Source organism: Xenopus laevis, chromosome 6S (assembly GCF_017654675.1).
Source record: "Xenopus laevis strain J_2021 chromosome 6S, Xenopus_laevis_v10.1, whole genome shotgun sequence".
In the NCBI taxonomy this organism is placed as follows: Eukaryota; Metazoa; Chordata; class Amphibia; order Anura; family Pipidae; genus Xenopus; species Xenopus laevis.
The window spans coordinates 35,432,800-35,458,791 of record NC_054382.1 but is presented as its reverse complement, the minus strand read 5'-3'; the positions used below and the strand labels follow the sequence as shown (position 1 = coordinate 35,458,791).

The window sequence follows — 25,992 nt, the reverse complement described above, 5'->3', positions numbered from 1 at the left end:
GTACTTAAACTTGCCTTGAGGAGGAGTAATCCTTTACTTATTACACTTACACATGCAACAGACTTTCACCTTATGTTTAAGACAATTTCCATAGCATCTGCATTGGAAAATAGCATGAGAATATCTGCACTTACTGCTTACCAGGTGACAGAATTACATTGGAATTCTAGGAAAAATACTGCATTGTGTGTGAAAAACAAAACTATCTGCAATATGTACATACTAAATAAGCCCAAATGCATAAGTAAAAGTAGAGTATTTCCTCTACCAGGATATTTGAAAACCCAAGTTTCCTAAAGCTTGTACAGTACTGTAATATAGCAAGGATTTAATTCTGCACAAATAGATCTAAAGTTTCTCTGCCATAGATACTTTGTAACCCAATACATTTAAAGAACATAAATTGACTTTTTTTGTGTGTTAATGTATTATACAGCTATGTGCTCGTTATTATTGACATATATAATAGGCTTCTGATTAGGCCTATTTATCAATGGGATGGTCAGATTACATTGCTGTTAAAGGAGAACTATACCCCCAAAATGAATACTTAAGATACTTAACAGATAGTTTATATCAAATTAAGTGGCATATGAAAGAATTTCACCAAACTGGAATATATATTTAAGCAAAAACTGCCCTTTTATATCTCTTGTCTTGAACCACCATTTTGTGATGGTCTGGGTGCTGCCTCAGAGATCACCTGACCAGAAATACTGCAGCTCTAACTGTAACAGGAAGAAGTGTTGAAGCAAAAAACAGAACTCTGTCTGTTAATAGGCTCATGTGACCTAACATGTATGGTTTATTTGGTGTGTTTGTGTGCACAGTGAATCGTACAATCCCAGAGGGCGGCTCTTATTTTTTAAAATGGCAATTTTCTATTTAGGATTACCCAATGGCACATACTACTAAAAAAGTATATTATTATGAAAATGGTTTATTAACATGAAGCAGGGTTTTTCATATGAGCTGTTTTATGCAATATCTTTTTATAGAGACCTACATTGTTTGGGGGGTATAGTTTTCTTTTAAGGAATTTTTTGCTTTGCAACAGCATATACTGTACATTACCTACCTTGCTAGAAGATCCTTACCACTATGCTACAACTGTTCTTTATAGAAAAAAATGTCCATGGTGCCAAAATCTTCCAAACATGGACAGCCCCTAAGCTAGACAGAAAATAGACCATTTTTTTCCTTTGACAAATCATATCACATGACAAAATTCTAGTGCAACTTTGCAAAAAAAAAGGTATGTGTGTTTTTTTGCTGTTTTAGGTATGGATTATTTTATCCAGAAAGCTCAAATCAGTATTGTGGCTACACATCCTAGTGGTTTTATTTTGAATTTAAATGTGTTTAAATAGAATTAAAAGGGTTGTTCACCTTCAAACACTTTTTTTTTAGTTCAGCTGGTTTCAGATTGTTCACCAGAAATAACTTTTTCCAATGGGTTTCTTTTTTCTATTCGTGACCGTTTTTATAATATTAAAGTGTAAAGATATGGAGAGCCAAATTAAAAAAAAAACAAAACCTTACACAGAAAACCCAAAGTATATTGTGCCTGTTTTTAAGGACATAAGGAACATGGCTTGAAACTTCAATAATAAAATGTGGATTTTGCTGTTGCAGACTGTTGGTGTCGCAATGTGATGCGATGTGATGTGCATTTTGCACAAAGTCAAACAGATGGGAAAACAGATGCCAGCACTATATACAGATTATATAGGATAATAATACAGGTATGGGACCTGTTATCCAGAATGCTCGGGACCTGGGGTTTCCGGATAACAGATCTTTCATGCCTTAAGTCTACTAGAAATTAATTTAAACATTAAATAAACCCAATAGGCTGGATTTGCTTCCAATAAGGATTAATTATATCTTAGTTGGGATCAAGTACAAGCTACTGTTTTATTATTACAGAGAAAAAGAAAATCATTTTTAAAAATTTGGATTATTTGGATAAAATGGAGTCTATGGGAGACATTCCCATTCCGAAATTCAGTGCTTTCTTGATATCGGGTTTCCGGATAAGGTTACTGTACTTTCCAAACATATTTAGTTCCATTTAATTTCTTAGGCAAATCCAGCACATACTGTATACATTTGTTATAATTTTGAGTTAAATCAAGTCTATACATTAGTTTCTCATTTTGCGCAATGTTAGAAACTATCCTTAGTTACAAATTAAACCTTTGATATATTCACAACTGTACCTCAGCCAATTACAAAACTAAATAACAGAGCCAATATTTGGTAATATGAATGTCTTTTGGCATTACTCACCTGCGAGCAGCCTGGCGCATTGCATACAAAGGACCTGTCCTGCTCCAAATTCATCTCTTGTTCCTCATAAAGCTGTAAGAAAAAAACATTTAAAAAGTAAGTGTATTTATATTTATCTTTCAGTTCAGTTTTAACATTATTATCACAAATGGATATATAATGGTACATGGTACATGATAATAAAAGTCCCTATTTGTGTACTATTGATGTTCAGGCCTGCCAGAAGCACATGCGTTTACCCGTTGTTCAAAATCACTGTTTAAGTCAAGTCTTTAAGGAGAGGATATAGGGGTTAAGCATATAAAGGATTGCTTCAATGTACCTAACACATATTATTATAGTAAGTGTATCCAAGCTAAATCATATAATCCTAGAAAGAACAGCCAATTTAAAACATATTAGCCTGATGAGAAAAGCCTGGGAGGTATTATTTTAGTTAGCATAGTTGAAAACACACTAACTAAACCTTATAAACTAGTATGAATAGAATGTTATACCATTGGGAATAACTAACATAGAGCATACATATTTACTTAAGCAGAAAGTCACAGTAATGAACTATAATACTCCAGTTAATAAAGGCCAACTAGAAGCTAAACCAAAAACCTCTTGGCACAGAACAGCTCATTTATTAAAAGAGGTGTAAATTTGCACATGGATGGTAGCAATGCACATGTAACTGTTCCATAATTGGATACAAATCTATTTTCATAATATTTAATGAACCATAATTTGGGCCATTCAACCTATTTGAACAATAGGTTATTCATGGTACTACAAGGCCATTTCATTTACATTAATGTAACCCTATAGGTCTAAAAATGAGAATGGAAAAAGTGTGCAAGTTAATATTAGAAAAGAAAGTATTGCCAATACCTGTATTTGATTTCAACGGAACATCAACATCCCACACAAGGAACATCAATTAAATTACGGGGGTACCACACCTGTTTATCCAAAAATGTAATCTACTACTTAAAATGCCCTTGTGGAATGGGATATGTAGGGAAGACAAATAGACCAGTGAGATTACGCCTAAATGAACATCGAAGCTCCATTCGAAATGCACATACCAAAGCCACCTCGGTTGGGCAACATTGGTCTGAACACAGACACAGTGTTGCGCAATTGAGATGGCAAGTGCTAGAAGAAATCAATCCCAGGCAAACTAATTCTGATAAAAAATTATTACAGCGGGAGTGTTTCTGGATATGGAAGCTGGGAACCCTAGCCCCTAAGGGGCTGAACGAGAGTTGGGGATTAAATTGTTTTCTTTAAGTCTATACCAACGCGTTTTAGATGTTAATGTGTTCGTGCCATTATTAATTTGTACACATTTTCTTACAGCATTAAAATAAGGAACATCTTCAATAAGAAGTGAGATGTATGCATCATCCAGCTAATTGTACTATAGTCAGTGAGTAACAAATATCAGTATGTTAACAAACTATGTGTTGTAAAGTGTAAATAGTGTTTTTTGTAAGCATGGAGTATATCACTCAGGTTGAGGATTAATGGGTTAATGTTACCAATTGTTAAATAGAGAATAATAATTCACGATTCACATGATAAAGGAGTATTTTAGTAATTTTAATCCATTTATATGTATCTATAATGATAGTCACATTGAGAAACAGGTTTTGAAAGTGAAATGGATACACTGTGATGCTTTTAACATTGTTACACTGTTATTTAATTGTTTTAAAGTATTTTGTATCGACCACCACAAGAGGTCGCTGTTTGAATGTCTATAAATATGTACACGCTCTATGGTTGGGTATCACTGAGGAAGGGCCATGCGGTCCCGAAACGTTTGATCCATTGTTAAGTGTCTGGAAGCACCTTGAATAAAAGTGGGAGCACCCCGTTGAAATCAAATACAGGTATTGGCAATATTTTCTTATCTGAGATTTATACTGGCGTGTGGCTAGGCCAGGGCCATATATACCTGCATCCCCTGCTACGATTATTTTCTACAAGTTAATATTAGCCAGCAATACTAGTCATAAAAATACATTCCACCCTGTCCCAGGCCACTCAGTGCTATATATATATATATATATATATATATATATATATATAAAGATGTTTGGGTGTCCGCACTCTGTCTTTGTCGCAGACGAGGTGCACGATCAATTGGAATGATACAATCGATGCAGGGATCGGCACACTCTAGTAAAGGTGAATTAAAGTGTTTTTATTTGTAACATTGTCCCCAGGTGGACCGAAATGTTGGACAATGCTGTGTTACAAATAAAAACACTTTAATTCACATATATATTTATATATATATATATATATTATAATATTTATTGCATTAATAAAAGTTATTACTAGTTAGCCAAACCCTGAATGAGAAAGAAACTTCCATACAAGTCCTTCTTGAGCTGGATTCAAAATTGGCAAGAGTTGGATGGTGAATATCCCTACAACTAAATTTGTTTAAACTTTATTTAAAAAGTTAAAAAAAATAGTAAAACTTCTCTATTAAGTCAGGCTAATTTTTTTCTTAAAGGAGAAGGAATGCTCCAAGACAGTTTATTACCAACAGATTAGCCACAATAGTGCAAGCTAGAATGCTATATTTATTCTGCAGAATGCTTTACCATGCCTGAGTAATCAGCTCTAGACACTGTCTATGTTTATTTAGGATAGAAGCTGCCATATAAGTTTGGTGTGACATCACTTCCTGCCTGAGTGTCTCCCTGCTCAGATTAAAGCAGGGAGGGGAGGAGGGAGGGGGAGAGGAGCAAACTGAGCATGATCAAGCCCTAGCCCTTGAGGTTTAAACTGAAAACAGAAAGTCTGATACAGAAGCCCATGTGTTCACAATAAAAGGAAAGAAATGCAGTGTTTATTTTCACAGAGGACTCAGAGCAGCATTACTTTGAGGGTTTACTGGTATATTTATATAGACCTTTCTGATAAAGCTTACTTAATTTTATCCTTTCCTTCTCCTTTAAATACATGTTTACTTTCTATATAATGGAATAGACCTTTAGGCTGCCACTGAAGAAAAAAATAAATGGAAAAAACACATATGTGCTGTATTATGATTAGATAAGATAAGACTATGTCCAGCTCCAAAAGATTCCCAGCTTGTGTTTTCCTTTTCTCTTCTGGATGTTCTCTTGAATTCTTTTTAAAACCACTTGAGGATTTCCTAATGAATAGCACAATGATAATTTATTCAGATTAGCTCTAAAGAGCCACCAAGAGGACTGATACCAAGGGACATTTATATATTACCGAACAAAGACAGCAACCACTAAAGCTTTAAACGTTTACGAACCATAACGGGAAATCTAATAACTAATAATGGTTTAAATTGTGTAATGTTGTAAGAAATGTTGACTCATCCCTTATTGAAATAAATATTGCAAATAGTGCTTGATGCTAGTCAAGAATCTAGAAAATGCTGTATTAAGATGTTTTTGCCATAAAGCTCTGGCTCTTAGGTAAATCAAGCAATTAAAATCACATTATGCAATGCAATGGAAAGCAAGCAATCCTCCTTCACTACCATTATGGAAGAATCTGGTTATCCAGGCAATCCCACTATACAAACTTATTTATGCAAGATGGGGTTGCCCAGATAAACGTGGTAAAGTGTGGGGCCCTTAACTAAATATGTAATAGTGTACCTAACATAAAAAACCAAAGCACCCTGCATGGAGTAAACTGTAGGCCATCTATCGAAATCTATCTATATAAAATTCTATACCCAATATAACACATGCAGTATTGTAATTGGTTATAAGTCTCCCCGAATGCCCCTGTGCATAAGAGTAAATACCAGTATGATCCCCTTTCCCTTATTTTCTCTTTTTTGTCCTTTTTTTTTCCCTTTGTACCTGTTATTACCAAGTTACCTCCACCCCCCACATTCAAAAAAAAGGAAACAGATAAAGGTGGTAGGGCAGGCCGCAACTCTTCTATTCAAGTCACAAAAATACCTTACAATAGTTCTATGTAGTAGTCCCCTGCCTGGAATACACAAACACCACATCACGCAGGTTTAAGTAAGTAACAAGCTTTATTGTCACAATATGCAATGTAAATCTCAGACTTGGTTTATGTATGTTATGCATGTACTTCTTTAATAAAATTGAACTGTTAAAAAAAAATCACATTATGCTTAGCAATCATTTTTTAGGGATATTAATCGGGCTTGATTGAAAAAGTCTGATATAAACACATCTTAACTGCTTTCTTCCTCACATTTTCACAGTTCCCTGTGTATTCATCAGCTGTAAAATTTTAGCAGTATCACTCAGAAGCTTTATACTAATATAAGTAGAGGAGGATTGACTATACTTGGGAAGTGGATTCACTTTTACAAAAAAATCACCTTAAAATTTTGACAAGACAGATAAGTGCTGTTAAATTATTATCATCAAGGGGCCGATTTATAAAGGTGTCGAATTTCGATGGTTAATAAACCCTCGAATTCGACCCTCGAAGTTAAATCATTCAAATTCGAATATCGAATTTGAAGGATTTAGTGCAAATCCTTTGATCGAAGTAAAAATCGATAAAACAATTCAAATGATTTTAATCGATCGATCGAAGGATTTTTCTTTGATCAAAAAAAGCTTAGAAAGGTGCTGGGGAAGGTCACCATAGGCTTACATTGTACCTCGGTAGGTTTAAACTGCCGAAGTATGTAGTCAAAGTATTTTTTAAAGAGACGGTACTTTGACTATTGAATGGTCGAATAGTCGAACGGTTTTTAGTTTGAATCGTTCGAGTCGAAGTCGAAGTCAAAGGTCGTAGTAGCCTATTCGATGGTCCCAAAAACATACTTCGAAATTCAACGTTTTTCACTCGAGCTTAGTAAATGTGCCCCGAGTCCACATCGTGAACGACAAGTAAGCCATGTGCTGAATAATGTAAGCAGTCCATATTTCATATGTAGTAGCTCTGAAGCTTTGATGCTTGACAAACATTTTGGACCTCAGTTTCCCATGATGGCGGAAGGCATCAAAAAGTTATTACTTTTGGACAAGTTCTGAGTCTGACTCGTTGTACAGATTTAAGAGAATTGGCAACATGCAGCTAAGAGGTTAAGCTTCATCTTAAATATTGCCTTGCCAATTGCTGTTTTTAAGCATTAAAGTCTTTTACATGGGGACATATCACTTTACAAAACAAAAACTGAAGCAGTGGTAATGCAGTTTCCTATTACAGAATGTTATTCACTACAGATCCTTAGAAAACACAACAGTCTGTGACAAATTAGACATTAGGCTGCTTTGTTTTTATTGCTGAGATATTAGCTTCTTTCTCCCATAATGCCATTTCCTTCCCATCATTTCTATCTTTACAAAGCCTTGCAGCTATGTTTGTTTTCAAAAATTCCAAATGGTAAACTCATTTGAATTCCACCCGTGGAGGAATGCCAGCTTTTTATGTACAGCGACCGATTACAGGCTTATTAGCCATTCAAAGATTACATCACAGAGCATAATTGTTGAGTGATTACATCAACACTGAAGGATTCCAAGCTTTCAAACTCCAGGAATTCAGGGGAAAACTGTTTGTCATAGTGTATTACATTCAAAGATAAAAAAAAAAATGCTGTGGAGGACTGCATTCAAGTTGCACTTGTTCTTAGAACAAAAGAAAAGAAATCTGAAAGTTCATGTGCTGTTCATATCACTCCAATAAGTAAGTCCAATTAAACTTATGGGATAAAAATACTTATAGATCATTTTTACAGCCCTTAACTCTTAGACCATGAGATATTTTGGCGGCTTACAATTGCTAGTAGTTTTTGGTCAGTATTTCACCTAGAGCTATGAAAGCTCTGAAAGCACAGAATGAATTACTGCCAAGGTATCAGCTAGGTAACACACATACTTTATAAAATAACAAGATAAAAATAGCCTATGAAGCTTTAGAGTTTATTGCACGAGAAAAGCAAAAATATACCTATACTGTATATTAGGGAAATTGTACAAAGCATATTTAACAATGCCATTTTTTTCATTTACCACCAATAACCATTTTTAATACTTAGAGGAAGCACCTAGATGTTTCTTGGTGTTTATAGAAAATACTAATAAATGTGACCTATACATTGAATAGGGTTTAGAGATATAGTGGGGGTGAAGTGTGCTGGTTGACAGGGAAAAAGAGGACAGAGAATGTGGTCTGACAAGAAAGTGGTGTGAACATGGAAAAGGGTCTGTAAAAAATTTTTTGGGTAACTGGATTCACCCCTCCATTTTCTAACATATGAAACATAAACTATACACTGGGCTCATGTATAGGGCATTATAACAACTCTTATTTCTTAAAGGGATACTGTCATCGGAAAACATGTTTTCAGCTCGGAAACTGACAATATGTCTAGCCCCATGTCAGATTTCAAAATTAAATATAAAAAAAATCTGTTTGCTCTTTTGAGAACTGGAATTCAGTGCAGAATTCTGCTGGAGCAGCACTATTAACTGATTCATTTTGAAAAAAAATTTTTTTCCATGACAGTATCCCTTTAAGGTTCCCTGGACTTATGTAATGCAATGTATTTGCTACAACGTATACATCCATGTAACTTTATCAGTTCCCGCTGTATGCAAATTAGGCAACGCTAGCGCATCTTCGCTTTGTTTGCCGAAGTAAAGCTAGCAAAAATTCGCCAACGTTTGGCTCCAAAAATTGGAAGGAAAAAAATTAAAATTTCAAGCTATTTTTTACTTTGACTAGGGAATCGATTCGATTTTGAAAACAATTTGAAAATTTGAATATCGAAATTTATCATGTACTGTCTCTTTAAAAATTCAACTTCGACCATTTGCCATCTAAAACCTGCTGAATTGCTGTTTTAGCCTATGGGGGACCTCCTTGAATTCGAATTTTGATGTTTTTCCAATTCGAAATTTGACCCTTGATAAATATGCCCTTTATTGATCCACTTACATGCTTCGAGCAGAGAGCTCTTTTTCAAGACTTGAAAAAGAGCTCTCTGCAACACTTAAAAAAGAGCTCTCTGCTCAAAACATGTAATGGATCAATAAAAGCACATTTTTTGCAGCAATGTACTGCGTTTGACCAAGTTGTTATCCAAGGTTATTTTTATGAATTGAGGTTTCATTGGACGAAATCGTTGGAGACTGGACTAAAGTCATTTGAATCCTGTTCTATATTGTTATTAAACAACACCAAACAGTAGCGTGGTACAAAATCAGGATCCGAAGAATGGTCAGTAACAGGCATGGGACAGTACAGGCAGCAGAACAGCAATGTCAGGGACAGGCAAGGGTCAAGGACAAAGATCAGACAATATAAGCACACCCAGTAACTATGGAGATAGACCTACATTGGGCAAAGAACAATTGGCTGTGGGCCCTATAAATATTTGAATTTCACAATGACATCAGTGATCTCGTTAAAACCCATAAGCGCCATGAGCGTGTGTCTATTGGGCATCAGAGCGTGAAAGAAGAGGAAGCACCACTAGACCAACAGGTATTCTCACATATGCCCACCAACCTGACAAAATGTAAAAATTACTTTTTGCATATTGCTCACACTCTGGCATGTTTCTTAGGATGGAATTATTACAATCTTTGTCACTGTCATGAAAACCTTTCCCAATTCCCAAAACGGTTTTGCAGGAATTTTCCAAATGCTTTACAATAATAAACAATGCCTTGTTGTTGTTTGAAAGATACATTCTTTGGGCTTGTACAATTAGTCCAAATCTTTCTCTTGTTGCCCAGGAGTCTGGCAACTCCCCTCTAAAGCCTGGCCTGGACAGGCACCAAATGGACAAAATTATAATCAACCATTGAATAGAGGTAATTGTTGTCAATGTTCCATTCTTACAAGTCCACACATTCTGGACTCATAGTTAGGACTTTGCTTAGAAGTGACCTACCAAGACCTAGGGGGTTATTTATCAAAGTCCAATTTTATCTCAACATTTTCTGCTTTCTGTTTTTTTGCCTGAAAACTCCAAAAACTTTGCGGTATTGCACGAAACCCAGCGCACATCAAAAAATCATTGGGACTTCTCCCATTGACTTATATGCAACCTCGACAGGTCTGAGATGCCGGATTTTCTGATTTGGACTTTTCCAGCCTCGGGATTTAATCAATTCTGAAAAATTTGATTTTTAGATTTCAGATTTTGTAAAAAAAAAAAAAAAAATCACACATTTTTCGGGATTTTTGCATTCAGAGTTTAGTAAATAACCCTCCTAGAGTACAAAGGTAGCTGAATATGCACACATTCATGGAAGCTAATGCTTGATATTTTGTTTTTTAAACTCTACAGTTGTCAGTATATTGTCCCTTTAATACAATTGACCCAATTTTGCACTCAACTTTGAATCCCTAACCTGTATTAGGCTTTGATGGTGAAAACAAAATCAAGGGAAAGGAAGGACTTAAAAAAAGGAAACCCCACAGTCACAGGTTATGAAAAAACAGGCAAGCACATCATTCACTTTAAGCACTATAAAATATTTGCTTCAAGAATATTGCACACTTTTTGGGTTTTATTATGACTACAGTCTCCAACAAAATCCAGTGCCAGAGTGTCCGTAACATCAACGCTACAATATTACCGTTATTCTCTATACTGATGAATTTTACAGTTCAGGGATTTTATTGCCTTTACATCAACCCTCAATAGGCAAATTGAATAAAAGGAATCCAGTTTAGAATAAGTTGCGGAAGATCTAAATTAAACCTTTACAAGTGCAGTAGGTGGTATACCTTTTGGAGCTTGAGCATGAAAGAAAACCATGGTTAACTTTTCTCTATACAGCACACCTGGTAGGGTAGGTTTCTTTCTATGTCCTTTTGCTCTGTTGCAACAGTTTTCTCTTGAGGGCAATGCAACTGGAAGATTCATTATTATTTTTCTTTTGTTTTTCTCATCTCATGTCCTTACTTTTCCCCACTAAGGGCCATATTTATCAAGCTGTGTGAAAAGTTTTTACATGAAAAAATGTGAAAAATTAAAGTACAATAAAGTAACATTCATTAAAAAGCTAAATAATGACATGATTTTATAGAGTGCATGAATTTTTAAATTGATAATGTGTTTTGTAGTCTCCACTTCTTTTGTAAAGCTTGATAAACATGCCAAGCTCAACAATATGCTAGCACGTAACTTTTTATAAGGTGATTCTTGTATTTATGAACTATTTTTCCATCAAAGATAACTATCTTATGATGTAAATCCAATCAGAATGTATTCTATATTTAGAACAACTTTTGCAACGTGTAATTACAAGAACAACAGTGATCATGAATCCAACCCATTTGTGTAAAAAAAATCTGATTGGCACATACCATGGTTGTGCATTTGTCACGACCGGCACCCAATACCAGAACAAGTGCCAAGCACCCTGGTCTCGGCTCTGCTTCACCGGTAGTGTGACCACCGTTGGGCTTCGGGAAGAGCCCTCAGCTTACTTGGGTGCCACCTGGACTTAACGAGGGGTACAAGGCGAGATGTTCTGGCTAGCAGAGGGGCACGGCTGTTAGCAAAGTCTTTTGGGCCGAAGGTCACGGTACAAAAGGATAAGGCAGAAGGATAGTCAGACAGGCTGGGTCGAGGCAGGCGGATATCAGAATTGTCAGGCAGGCAAGGGTCAAACCGGGTTGTCAATCAAGGGGTTAAGCTGGAAGAGTTGTTGTAGGCAGGCAAGGGTCAGGATACAGAATGCAGAGTAGTCAAGAACAGGCTGGGTCAAACACGAGTAATCAAACAAACAGGATACAGATCAGATGCACAAGTCTCAGGAAACCACTAGAAACCAAGTTCTATCACGGGCATTTGTCTGCAGTCAGAATGGGCCTTTTATAGGCGAAAGAATTTGCACCAAAAACATACACATTCGCGCCAAAACGCCAGCGTGTTTGCGCCTATAAACAACACACAGGCACGCCGCACGCGCCCTAAGGAAGGCAAGATGGCGCAGGAAGAGGACCACGCGGCGGGCGTCCCCACCGCCCTACTAGACCACCAGGGCAGGTAGGTTTTATTACAGCATTAAAGACCAGTGAGCAAGCATACATTTAAAGGGTGTTTTATAAAAATACAAAGTTTTAAAGCAAAACATACCAGAAACCATATACTGTAGTTCTGTTTGTTTTAAGCAATAGATACACCAAAACAAGATTCAGATTATTTCTGCTTCCAATTATCCTCTTTGCAATTATTCCTATTTAAGATGTTATAGTCAATTATGTTAATAACACTGGTGTAAATGTTGTTGATTAGCAGCTAAAAACACTGTGTATACATGGAATTCCTAGATCATATTTATGCACCCAGCTTTGGTTGACCATTACTATAACTTTACTGTATTTGTTTCAGCAAATTTTGTAGTTGTTACTGTAAAACAGCATCTCAAAAAATTATTGAAATTATTATCCTAACAATATGTTACAATTTTGAGAAAAAGTAATGATTTCATTGGATTGTTATAATCTTCCTTATGCTGATATTCATGTTAATAAAATTGTTTGTTTATACAAGGAAGGGATGGATGTCTGTAGGAACACTGGGCTAGATAGTCACTCATCTTATACTGATACTTTGGTAGAAACCATCAACAGCATTACAAGTCTTATGTAGATTCAATACAGAAGTAAAATGAACTAAAACATTTATAGAATAGTATCATTAAAAAATTAAACAGATGTGGGAATGTAAGCAGTGATCTGTTGATCCATAGATATTTCAAGACGGCAAACTCGTCTTGAAATGTCCAAAGATATTTACAATGTATACACGAATCCAATTGATCTGTGGGTTTTAAATCATAAATGCATGTTTTGAATACACATACAAGATCAAGTTAATAAAAAAACCATAACGTTGTCTGTTAAAGTGATTTTTGGAACTGACAAAGGGGATGCCAAAGCACGTCTATTTAAGATTAGATCACTTTAGGAATGGGGTAAAGTAGAGGTGATGAAGGGTAAATCTCTGCTTCTAGCCAGCAAAACCACTGTCAAATGCATTTCTGAAATTCAAGACAAATTTTAAAGTCTGGGGGAAATCCAAATTGAGATCTGAGTAAAGCTTCAGTCACTCATTACCTATGATATCATTCTGGGCATCAACTGTATGTGAATATCACTTCATCTGCTGATACCCTACATAACCAGACTGTGACAATAATTCTGAGAGGCATAGGAGCAAACTCTTTTAGCCAGAGGAAAATGTATATTGTACAAAGTGTATTTTTTTTCCACTTATGCCTCCAGGGTATTGTTTTCAGCCCCTACCTTCGCTTTTGCCATAGCTTTATATCATATGCGATTGTTGTTTCAATATCTTGACATAGGAAAGCAATAAAAAGCACAATAATGGCAATATATATATATATATATACTGTATATATATATATATATATATATATATATACACATGTATATATATTATCGCAGAAGGACACGCATTCAAGTCCTAGAGAAAGGCCCTAATGTGGGCAAGAAACATTGGATATGCACTATTGAATAAACACGTTTGATTTATTACATATGGGGGCACATTTACCTAGGGTCGAATATCGAGGGTTAATTAACCCTCGATATTCGCCCATCAAAGTAAAATCCTTCGACTTCGAATATCGTAGTCGAAGGATTTTGCGCTATTCCTACGATCGAACGAATAATCGTTCGATCGAACGAATAACCGTTCGATCGAACGATTCGAAAGATTTTAATCCATCGATCGAAGGATATTCCTTCGATCAGGAAATTGTTAGGAAGCCTATGGGGACCTTCCCCATAGGCTAACATTGGCCTTGGTGGGTTTTAGGTGGCGAACTAGGGGGTCGAAGACATTTTTAAAGAGACAGTACTTCGACTATCAAATGGTCGAATAGTTAAACGATTCGATGTCCAAGGTCGTAGTCGAAGGTCGAAGTAGCCCATTCGATGGTCGAAGTAGCCATATTCGACCATTCGAAATTCAAACAATTTTTCCTATATTCCTTCACTCGAACTAAGTAAATGGGCCCCTTGAAGTGCGGTCCTTCTGAGATATTATATATATATATATAGATATAGATATTAAATTTTTGACCCTGCACCGGCAATCAACTAGTGATCTGGTAAGTGTGCAAAAACTGTACATACACTATATATCTATACATATATATATATATATATATATATATATATATATATATATATATATAGGCAAAAGAGAAAAACCGCACCAACAGGTCTTTATACAAAAGTAGAAAACCTTTAATTCAACGTTTCGGCTCGACCGCTGGAGCCGTCTTCAGGAACAAAAGACGGCTGAAGACGGCTCCAGCGGTCGAGCCGAAACGTTGAATTAAAGGTTTTCTACTTTTGTATAAAGACCTGTTGGTGCGGTTTTTCTCTTTTGCCTATGACTATTGACACATGTAACCAGCACACAGGCTTTGCTTTTTTCGGTTATCCGTGTGCACTGTACTCAAATTTGCTATATATATATATATATATATAATATACAGATATAACATAATATATATCTATATAAACTTTTATAATTACAACATTTAAACTGCAAATGTTGATGTACATGAATATATTTTACCATTTTCATCTGCGGGGTCCGAGTGCAGGGAGGAGGCAATGATGTCAGGGGCGGATGATATCAGGGATGGGCTGATGATATCAGGTATGGGCGGGTGATATCAGGGATGGGCAGATGATGTTTTTGCGAGTGGGTTTATGATGCTAGGGGGAGGGGTTATTCAAAGTCCTGTCTGGATCTCCTAAATTGGAAAACTGGACTGGCAGATTTCACCTGGAAAACCACCCTATTTACACCCCAAAGAAAAACCGTTGCCAGATCCTGAAGCTTTCATCTGTGCAACATTTCTGACCTTCATTTCTCTTCTCCTCTCATCACTTCAAGACAACTCTCAAGCTATTGCCTATTTCTGTAACACCCTGCCATGATTAGACTCTCCCTTTCCCACCAAACTTTAAACACTCCCTAAAGACCCACCTATTTAGAGAAGAATGTTTAGTGCACCCCGATTGATCAGAAGTCAATTTATCATAAAGAATCAGCAATTGTTTTCAATATACTCATGTTTTAACTATTCCATCACCTTGTTCTGTCCCTTGCCTGTAGATGTGTTAGACAAGGTGAGTAACATGAGCACATGTATTTTGATTATTTAATTATTGCAATGAATGTAAAGGTACCTTCTCCAAAATACATGCCTGTAGACAAAAGGGGTTAACTCCTCCTCAAATGTCCTGTTAAATATTTTTTGTTTAGTGTTACATATTCCAAATGATAAATTATTCATGAAGAGGAAAATTGCACATAGTATTATTTGAGACAGCATCTCAAATTTCATATCAGAACAGAGCCTGGTGCTACGATAGAATTTCTGAATGTTATTTTAGAAGAATGAACATAGATACGATAATATTTCTATTTGAGGTTATTAAAGATAAAATGTATGTTCCACAGAGAAAACGGCTGCTGAAAGGCTTGTACAGCCCAGCAACATTGTTTATTGTTTGGAAGTATTATTTACGTATCCACAGCAAACTATGATGTCAGGAGAAACACAAGTCTGAGTTCCAATAAATTAGAAATGTGGCTGGGTGGGTCAGTTTACTTAATGCATTAATGAAGCAAATCAAAGCTCACATAAAAATAAAGGAACAGAACAGGCTGAAATGTACTTGACTAAATAAAACACACTGGAATACAAGAAGGAAAGCAAAACCAAAGGCAACAATGTTGTGGAATTGTGCATTATAATTTAAATTTTTTTTATTATTTTTAAAAAAGCTCTCCCACTGAGGAGAATAATTATATAAGTGTATAATACTGTGGCAATTATGCACAAATATTCTAATATAAATGCCAAATACATCAGTTATAGTGAATGTCTTAAGAACTCCAGCACTTCTAGAGCTACAACTCAAAGCACCTCTGTACCACCTTAGATGGATGGGGATTCTGGAAAAAATAATATTCAACAGCTGGGATACCAAATATTGAGAAAATCAGTAATCACTGCGAAGCAATGACTGTGAAGACGAAACAGCACAAGATGGTATACACCAACACTGCAGCACTAGGGGGCACTGTTGGGGTTCACAGTGGTTCAGTTTGTCTGGCAGCACTGTATTCAAGATGGTTGGCAGAAGGAAGGTTCTGTGGATGGAAACCCACTTAAGTGGAAGGTTCTGTGGATGGAAACCAACTTATTCCAATGAAAGCACAGGAGATGTAGGGTGCAGCAAAGAGGTTAATCACTAAAATAATAAAATGTTACAGAAATGTTTTGTTAGAAAGTAAATGGAATTGTGTAATTAAATTGAACTCACAATGCATGAGGAGGTCAAAGGTCCCCTGTCTTCAGCACTAGGTGTAGATCAGAGCATGAATGATAGTGCAAGTATTGGTAGACACAACACAGAGTTCTGGTTATAAATAGCAGAAAAGCCCCCTGGTCATTGACCCTTCTGTTAAGGTGGACACCTGTGAACAGGGGAGAAGATGGCATCTGAATGTAATGTCAGGTGGCTATGCAGGAGAAGGGAGGGATGGTCATGAGGGACATAGGCATCCCCCTCCTGACTCATACCTGTTTTCAATAAACAACATAAAAAACTTTGCTAATTTGCTTATCATTGAGACACACAAGTTATGAAGGTGAATGCAGGACACAAAACTGCCCTGTATATATCGCCTGCCCTATACCTGGAGGTAAGGCCAGGGCTGGCTTGAGTCCACTGATTCTGCACTTAGCAGCAAACCAATGACAGAAGGTTAAAGGAAAAAGAGTCTTAAACCATGGGACTCATGATAGTACTACGGTAATGCTACACCTAAAGTATCTTACTTACCTTTGTATGTGTTATTTATCAGTGATCAATAATTTTTGCAGAGCAGCAATGTGAACCATTGTACCCATGGAGCAATTAGTGAATTGAATATGTATATAAATTGTGGCATAAAGATCATTTTAATTAGATACTACCTAGACTGAAATTCTAAAAGTTAAAAAGCTTGTACCACTGGAAGCAAATTGAGAAGTTCATCCTTGTGGATCTGTATGCTCAGTGTAAATTGTATTTAAAGGTATTGCCTACCTGAATTTGGAGTATAGTATCAGGATTACCTTGCAAGAGAGGATCTATGGGGAAAATTACAAATTCACTCTAATTAATTTTAGGACAACGGTATCACCCAAACTCCATTAACACAGCTAGAAGTGCCATCAGAGCTTGGCCAGGATTTCACAACTACAATAAAATGTTATCACATTTATATTAGCATATTTTTCCAGTTAGTCTACCTATGTGGAGACCTGAATCTTGTTAGCTAGGGGCTCAATGGCAAATACAAAGAGCAGAGGAGAGAGTGGAAACCCCTGGTGAGTACCCTCTTAAGTTTTCATTGTACCAGACAGGACTGTGTTGACTAGTGGTGCACCTAGATGTACATATAATACCTGTATCCATGTCGAAAGTCTAGGGCCAAAGTTGTATCTAGTAAGAACCTCACATAAATATTACCCCTATAATTGGACTTTGCTGTATTCAAGGATACCAATATAAGTCACCCCGTACTATCATCCTGTAGCAAACAGGCAACGTAAGTTGATATCCATGGCCTTCATTGGCATAAAGCCAATTTGGTCAGGGTGCATTATATGATGCACCACCAGCCTAAGTTGATTTGCCAGGACCTTGAGGAAAGTTTTTGCACCAGTGTAATGTAACTATATAGGTCTTCACACCTCTATGGGGTCTTGCCCTACTTGTAACACATATCATGATTCAGAGAGACCAGTAGATTCTGAAACTCTGTTAAAAAGGAATAACATTTGGGGGGCTAAAAAGTCTAAATGTTTTCTGTATCAATCAATGACGTCAGGTGCTTTTGCAGAGGGGTTTTTTGTAACTGCATCCACAATTTCATCTATTGTAATATCATTGTCCAGTTGTTCCGCCATGTCCTGAGAGACCACTGGGAAGTCAATTGTATCTAAATTAGTGGGTATATCTAGATAGATGGGCAAGCCCACAATCAAGTCATTGTGGGAAGGCTATATATCTGCCAAAAGTAGTTCTTAAAGCACATAGCCATCTGATTTGGTCAGTTATTATTTCATTCCCCACTCTTACAGCTCCCCAGATCAATGGCCTAAACATATCCCCTTTTGCCAACATCGCTACTATCTTCCATACTTTTAATCATATTAGGCTGTCACCCTGTATATTTATCTACTTGGAGCATATGTATTTCTCTTTGAGCTATCTGCATAGCTGTTTCATTTCTTCTGCTTGGGCTAAGCCTGTTTTGGCCAACTTTTTCCTGACATATATAAGAGCTTTTTCCCAACGGCATCTTGTTTCGTTAACCAAGAAGATATAGGAACCCCTAGTAAAGGCTTTTCTTGCATTCAGTTCAGTCTTTAATAAATCTGCCCTTTAATGTTATTTAACTATACTGTCTCCTCAAGATTCAATGCTATAAATTGTTTCCCTTCTAACTAATATTATCCCTTTAATGTGGGTCCGTAATTTTGAAAGGAAGCTCTGACAATCAATCTTCATTGTAGTGATGGCAGAAATAACAAACTTTCATTTTGTTTTAATTCCTTGCAGAAAAGTTCAGCTAGATCAGTAAAACTATCCATTAAATAAGCATCTGCTCTTTCTCAATTACAAAGTTAAACAGACCGTGTTAAAGATAAATAATAACAAATAAAAGTTAACCACTGTTGTCATTATCTAGCTGCTATGGAAAGGTTAATATCAGCTTTCAATTCGTCTTAGTTTTCAAGCAGCTATACCATTAATAAACAAAAGTATGGGCCAGTTCTTTTTATTTCTCTAGAGAACCTGGTTTTAATAAACCAGCATAAATTTTCAGTCAACACCCTAGATCACCATGGAGAAAGTAGGAGACAAACAACAAAACTCTCTAAAAGCCTGGACTTTCCAAGGTTGATGCTGCCTTTGCTAGAACCCAGGTGGAAAAGCTGGAAGATATCCAGAAGTTTAATCTAGATCGAAACCCCCACAAATCAGAGATACTGTAACTCCTGGCAAGTAAGATGACATGAAGCTATGTTTATTAAAGAAAAGATATGTAAAATAATTCACTCATATTCCCGGCTTGCAACACTTGTAAACATCAGCTTTGTTCTCAATCCATGGCAAAAAAACAAACCCTTGACAATCAAATGCTGGCTCCCATTGGCAATTGTGACTACAGGTTTTAATAAAGTGAACAGGAATGTTAGAGACTGTAAGGCTCATTTATGATGGCATGGTGAAATATGTGCAAATCCCCTTGTAAAATGGAGAGCAAAGAGCTGTGATGTTTGCAGATTCAGAAGCATCTGCTGGTTCTACATGTGTGTGTGTATATATATATTAAACTAATGGGGCCCTATACTTTTAAAAATGGGCGTTGGTTGGACAATGCCTCTCCCTTAAAAGCCGCATACTGGCGGGGGAGGATAGATCCTTTTCACTGAATGCTACTATGCAGTAAGACTTTTTATACTATGGCCGAAAGGCAAACAAGTTAGGGACCGCCATGTGGGGTTTACCTTGACGTGGTATGGTGGCTTTTCAACTTTATGATCATAACTTTGTAACTAAAAACCCCTGTTTTGTAAACTTACTTTTGAGACAGGGGCCCAGGGAATGTGCATTAAAACTAGCACTTCCTTTATATAGTGAATAAAGTACCCCCTCTTGTAAAATATAAGGATATTATAAGTTACAGAGGAGTTTCATGACCATATAAAAACACGAGGCCGAAGGCCGAGTGTTTTTATACAGGTCATGAAACTCCGAGGTAACTTCTAATATCCTCATATTTTGCAACTGGGGGTACTTTATTTATTATAATACACAAATTTCAGTGAGTCATGTGACAGAAATGACATCAGAACTCACCGTTTATAACTGATGACATCAGAACTCACCGTTTATAAGGATATAATTTACAGGATATTCATGGCTTTTGTGTATTATACTTAAATATACTTTATTACTTAGCCTTTAGAGTGCTTCCACACCCCTATTTTTATACATTGTATTGTTGCCAGAAGCTGTGGCTGAGCTTCATGTGGTTTTTAATAGCACCCCATACCCCCCCTTAAACTAATGGGGCCCTATACTTTTAAAAATGGGCGTTGGTTGGACAATGCCTCTCCCTTAAAAGCCGCATACTGGCGGGGGAGGATAGATCCTTTTCACTGAAACCAAGGTTCAACAGACACTGATTACACTGAATGCTACTATGCAGTAAGACTTTTTATACTATGGCCAAAAGGCAAACAAGTTAGGGACCGCCATGTGGGGTTTACCTTGACGTGGTATGGTGGCTTTTCAACTTTATGATCATAACTTTGTAACTAAAAACCCCTGTTTTGTAAACTTACTTTTGAGACAGGGGCCCAGGGAATGTGCATTAAAACTAGCACTTCCTTTATACTTAAATATACTATTACTTAGCCTTTAGAGTGCTTCCACACCCCTATTTTTATACATTGTATATATATATATATATATATATATATATATATATATATATATATATATATATATATATATACATACTGTATATATGGTATAGGTTTCTAGTCTGCTTTTAGAACCCTCTTCCTCTATCCTAACAGAAAAACTGTTCATCCCCTATTAACATCATTAACATGGTAAAGGATAGCATACAAAATCCTTCTGGTAACCTTCAAAATACTTCACTCCCCTGCGCCTCAATATACGTTTCACTTGTGTTCTTGTATACTGTATTTCTGGCCATCACCTCTGTTCCTCACTATTCACTATTTTTCATAACATGGATGCTCTTTTGTAAGCTTTTTTGACAGGGACCTCCTTCATTCAATGCCTGATATCACATTGCCCTTAATCCTTGCATAATGAAGTAGTATTATATAAAGTTATTATATGTGGCACAGTATATCATAGGTATGTGCCTACCTATGGAACCCAGCACATAGGATGCAGTAAGTACAGGGCTACCTTGTGCTTGTGCAAAGTTTCCCCTGTACTTAATTACACAAATAAGACAACAGCATGTCATTTATTATTATTTATTATCAACAAAATATAGCTTAAGAAGCCTGGAAATGGACTAGCATTTTGTTAAGCACTGTAATGTTATAAAAGGAATATAAAAAATAATTAAATAATCTTTGACTGGTCCAAAGTAGATTACAAATTTATTAGCTAAGAATCTGCTGCTGCCAAGGGTATGGGTGGGAATGCCAATGTCTCTTAAACAAAAAAGAAAGGTAAAAGAGACAGAACAGAGTAGGAGAACAATATTTTGCTTCTAGTGTTGCAATAATGTCACTTGATGAATAGGAATTTAATATATTATTTCTTACATAGAATTATATGGGATTCGGTATCTGGAAATCCATTATCCAGAAAGCTCAGAATTACAGGAACGGCATAGGCTCCATTTTAATCAAATTATTTTAAAAATTTTAATTATTTATCTTTTCCCTGTAATATTAAAACGGTACCTTGTACTTGATCCCAACAAAGATATGACGGATTCTTACAGGAGGAAAAACAACCCTATTGGGTTTATTTAATGTTTAAATATTATAGTGTAGACTTAAGGTATAGAATTCCATATTATGGAAAGACCCCTTATCCAGAGCATTCTGAAAAACAAGTCCCATGACTGTACCAGTTTTCCATCATGCTTTATATACCAGGCCTCATTTTTAAAGCAGCTAATTTGCCTCATGCAAGGACTCATGGCCATTGATCAGTCTTATTCAGACTCTTGACCAATGATCAGTCTGTTTCAGTTAAAACAATTCAAGCAAATAACTAACCTGTTGCTCTTAGGATTCTGCATTGGCACACGGTTGCATATATGACAGGCACATTTTTTAGGCAATTGGGAGAAATATTTTGCAACGAGGAGAAGTACTAATATTTGCTGGGAATGTGAGACATGATTTGACCAGTTTTGGCATCTATGGAAACTACACTGGATAAGTCAGGTACATCAACATATCATAGATGAGCCCACACTCATTCATCTGCGTTTTGTTAAAGGGAATAGACAGGTAAGAACCAGTAGAAGATTAGAATATCTACTGAAACCCCTTCGGTGCAGGAACATCACCGGTAAAAGCAGACAGTCTTTATTTCGATAAATAATTTACAAACATAGCGTCTGAGGTCTTAGAAACTTACTTGCAAGATATTAGCAAAATGAGAGGTTTGTGTGCGATATGACCATGCTCTCACGTTTTACACATAACCCTTGGGAATAAAAAGAGAGAGAAACATGTGCCTGCAAATGACAAAGGCCTTTATAGAAGGCGAAGGCAGCCCTGCAACAAGTGTATCGACAAGTGTATCGACATAAAATAATGTATCAATGTTTAGACAAATATAGATATTTAATGTGACACACCAGAGTGCTTGACCAGAGTGAAATTTTACTAGAATGATTTAAAGATTTTAACATATTATTGTCCAAGGGTGACATTTGTTTCTCAATTCTATGGTAGCACAATAACCAGAATTCTGCCATTTTCTTTCTTAAACATGGATTAGTTGTTAAGAAGCCTAATTATGCCAGAGCCAGCCCATGCTGGAATAGGAAGGGTTTGTGATGAATGACATTCAGACAGTCTTTCCTAATCCTGCACAACTGCATTGTCTGTATTTCAACAAAAATAGTATATTCTAAATTGTTGTATTTCACAAATACACACAAACTCACACATTCATACCTATACTCGTATATCTACTAGAAAAGCACCAGAAATGTAAAGGAACTGAGACAACGGAATACATACACACTGGTATTTACATCTGGCCGGACAAGATAAAACTGAATGCAGAAACATGTATTGTATATTCATTCTATTTCATTTCCAAGACAAAATATTTCTGTGTAGACCTCTGAATGCACTCTGTACGGTCAGTGAAAATATAATGATTCCGACAATATCATGAATAGCTGCGAACATTTCCAAATTGCAAACACACATTTATGCTTGTAGATCAGAATAGAATATTCCATATTCTAAATACATGCTGAGTCCATCACTAATTGCTGAATATATTCTTTGTCCTCTGTATCACCCCACTAACATAAAATACCATGGCAAAAAGAAAACCTACAGTCTCTGTAAACAATCACCGTTAACAGTTCATATCCATCCCTTTGCTGATGTATTTGTCTTTGAATTGCTAATATATAACATTTCTCTTTAGTGTGTCCATATTTTCCCCATGTCTTCACTTAATTTATGTTCAGTAAGGTTGGAAACAGAGCATAAAAACACGATTGATCTTTTATTTAATGCGGCTGGTGGCATGGGCATATTAAGCAGTTAACAAAGAGCACTCTTCATCACTTCCAATTAAGTGTGTTCTGCCAAATCCATATCTCTTTCGCAGAGGACAGCTTTTGCTAGAAAAATGGATTTCAGAAAAAATAGGTCATTCTGAAAATTATTCTCACTGACAATAAATTAAAAGAATAGCCTGAATATGTTTTGCACTCAGAAATTCAGAAAGAATTGGTTTTAATTTGTTTCTCACTTACATGGTAGACATTTGAAAGATATACACACACACATGTAACAGGAGAGCATCTAAACTGTAGCAGTAACCCAAGACAGCCAATGGCAAATGCTGAGTTAGGTCAATGCTGAACATCCAAACCAGCCATTCCCGACTAAACCAGATCAGATGAACTTCAGGCTTGAGTCTGCTACTCACCATCACTTGCCTAGATTTCCAGTCTTCAGAGCAATATTTGAGGTTAAACTCTTTTAAGCCTACTGAAAAAATATTATCTTTACTGAGTCTATCCAACAGAAACCACCAAAAGGCTTATAATTTTTAGAAATCATAAATCTTTTTTTTCATCTCTGCTCTTGGCATGACGCACCACCAATGGATGCTTATAGTAGTACATTTGGATTAGTTCGTACATGCATGGATTAGATTCCTTATCTAGAAACCTGTTATCAAGAAAGCTCTGAACTATGGAAGGCAAACCTCCATTGAGTCCATTTTAAGCAAAGTGATTTTAATGTTGAAAGATAATTTCCCTTTTCTCTGTGATAAATAGTACCTTTTACTAAATGGTAACTAAGCAGTATATATCCATATTTATGGAAAAACAATCCTACTGGGTTTTAGGGGGTTATTTATTAAAGTCAGTTTTTTTTCGGTCGGACTTTGAAAGGGGAAAACCACCATTCTTTTGTAGAAAATTTTTCGTGATTTATTAAAACTCAATGGTGTTAAAAAAGTCTGAGCAAAAAAACTCCAACTCAGACCTGCTAATGTAGAAGTCAATGGCAGATGTCCTGTTGACATCCTGATCTGTGCTGGGTTTCGTTCAATAATCATTCAATAAGATTTTGTGGTTTTCATGCGTCAAGTTCAAAAAGGTTGCAGGTTTCGTGCGTCAAGTTGCAGGTTTCGGCAACAAATCTGAAAAATTCATAAGATTCAGATTTTTTCTTGAATTTATTGATTTTTTTCCGGCACAAGAAATTTTCAGAACAATGTATGGATAAATGGAGGGAAAAGTCTGCATAGATTTGGTCAGAGTATTTTTTAGAAAAGAGTGAGAACTTTTCAGATTTTGATAAATAACCCCCTAAATGTTTTTTATGAGATGTAGTGTGACCCAGATCGTGGAAAGACCCCTAAAACCCCAGGTTCTAAGAATCCTACCAAAAATATCCTACCAATATTATCCTTTATTACCTTTTTCTACTACCCATTTCTACTGGTGCTTGGGGATTCATACATGCAACATTCAAACATACAACGTGTTTTGATGCAGATGCCAGTGTTTTATTCCCATACAAAAGTTAATTTCAGTCGAAAACTCAGAATAAACATAATTAGATGGTAGATGGGAATGTTTGCAGGCAAAAGAGCAAATAGGGTCTAAATCAAAGAAACTGCTTCTGTGTAAGTAACACAAATGTCTTTCTGTTTTTGCTAGATTTTATTGGTTGCTGTGAACTACACTAAAGCTTAGAATCAATTTCACCATCTGTAGGGTCATCAGTTTGATATTCCTGAGTTAGAGAGCTTGGATGGAATACAGGATACAGATTTGAAGGTCATTGCACCACGCAGCCTGGAAATCAAAAGGGAGGCAATAAAACCTAAAATCTAAACAGTAGTGGTTTTTTTTTTTTAAAAGGTTATGTTTTATTTGCTTTTAAGAAACATTACAAACAAGAAAAAATAAAAGTAATATATCCAAAAACATGTGCATAGTTAAGACATGTGTCACTGGTCCATAATTATTTGCTTACAAGTGGTACAGCGTAGATTGAGGGTAAGTTAGCATCAGAAGACAGTACAGGTATAGTGTAAGTATATATATATTATCCGGTTGCATGATAAATTCTAGGTTGCACGCCCGGTCCCATTTCCCACCAAGGACTCCATATCTTTTGAAATTTATCTGCGGTGCCTCTCGCTTCATGGGTAAGCTTTATTTTGGGTATAGTGGAATCAACAAGGTTAATCCAGGAGTCCTTTGTGGGAGGGGTAGGTCCCATCCAGTGCATAATCACACATTTTTTAGCATAGAATAATAACGCTCTAAACCTTAATCTCGCACAGACAGTGGGCACAAGGTGTTCCACTACACCCAGGAGACACACAATGGGGGAGAGTATATTTGGGAATTCGAGTGTG

At 36.2% G+C, this 25,992-nt stretch overlaps 1 protein-coding gene across 4 annotated transcripts in view; it reads right to left on the bottom strand.

The window, feature by feature from the left end:
- Nucleotides 1–25,992, bottom strand: part of creb5.S (cAMP responsive element binding protein 5 S homeolog) — a 290,942-nt gene that overhangs the window by 219,873 nt on the left and 45,077 nt on the right. For all 4 annotated transcript variants that reach the window (XM_018269246.2, XM_018269245.2, XM_041567508.1 and 1 more), the window contains exon 2: nt 2,293–2,364. In XM_018269246.2, the coding sequence (XP_018124735.1) occupies nt 2,293–2,364 (72 nt within the window). The remainder of the gene's footprint in view (nt 1–2,292; nt 2,365–25,992) is intronic.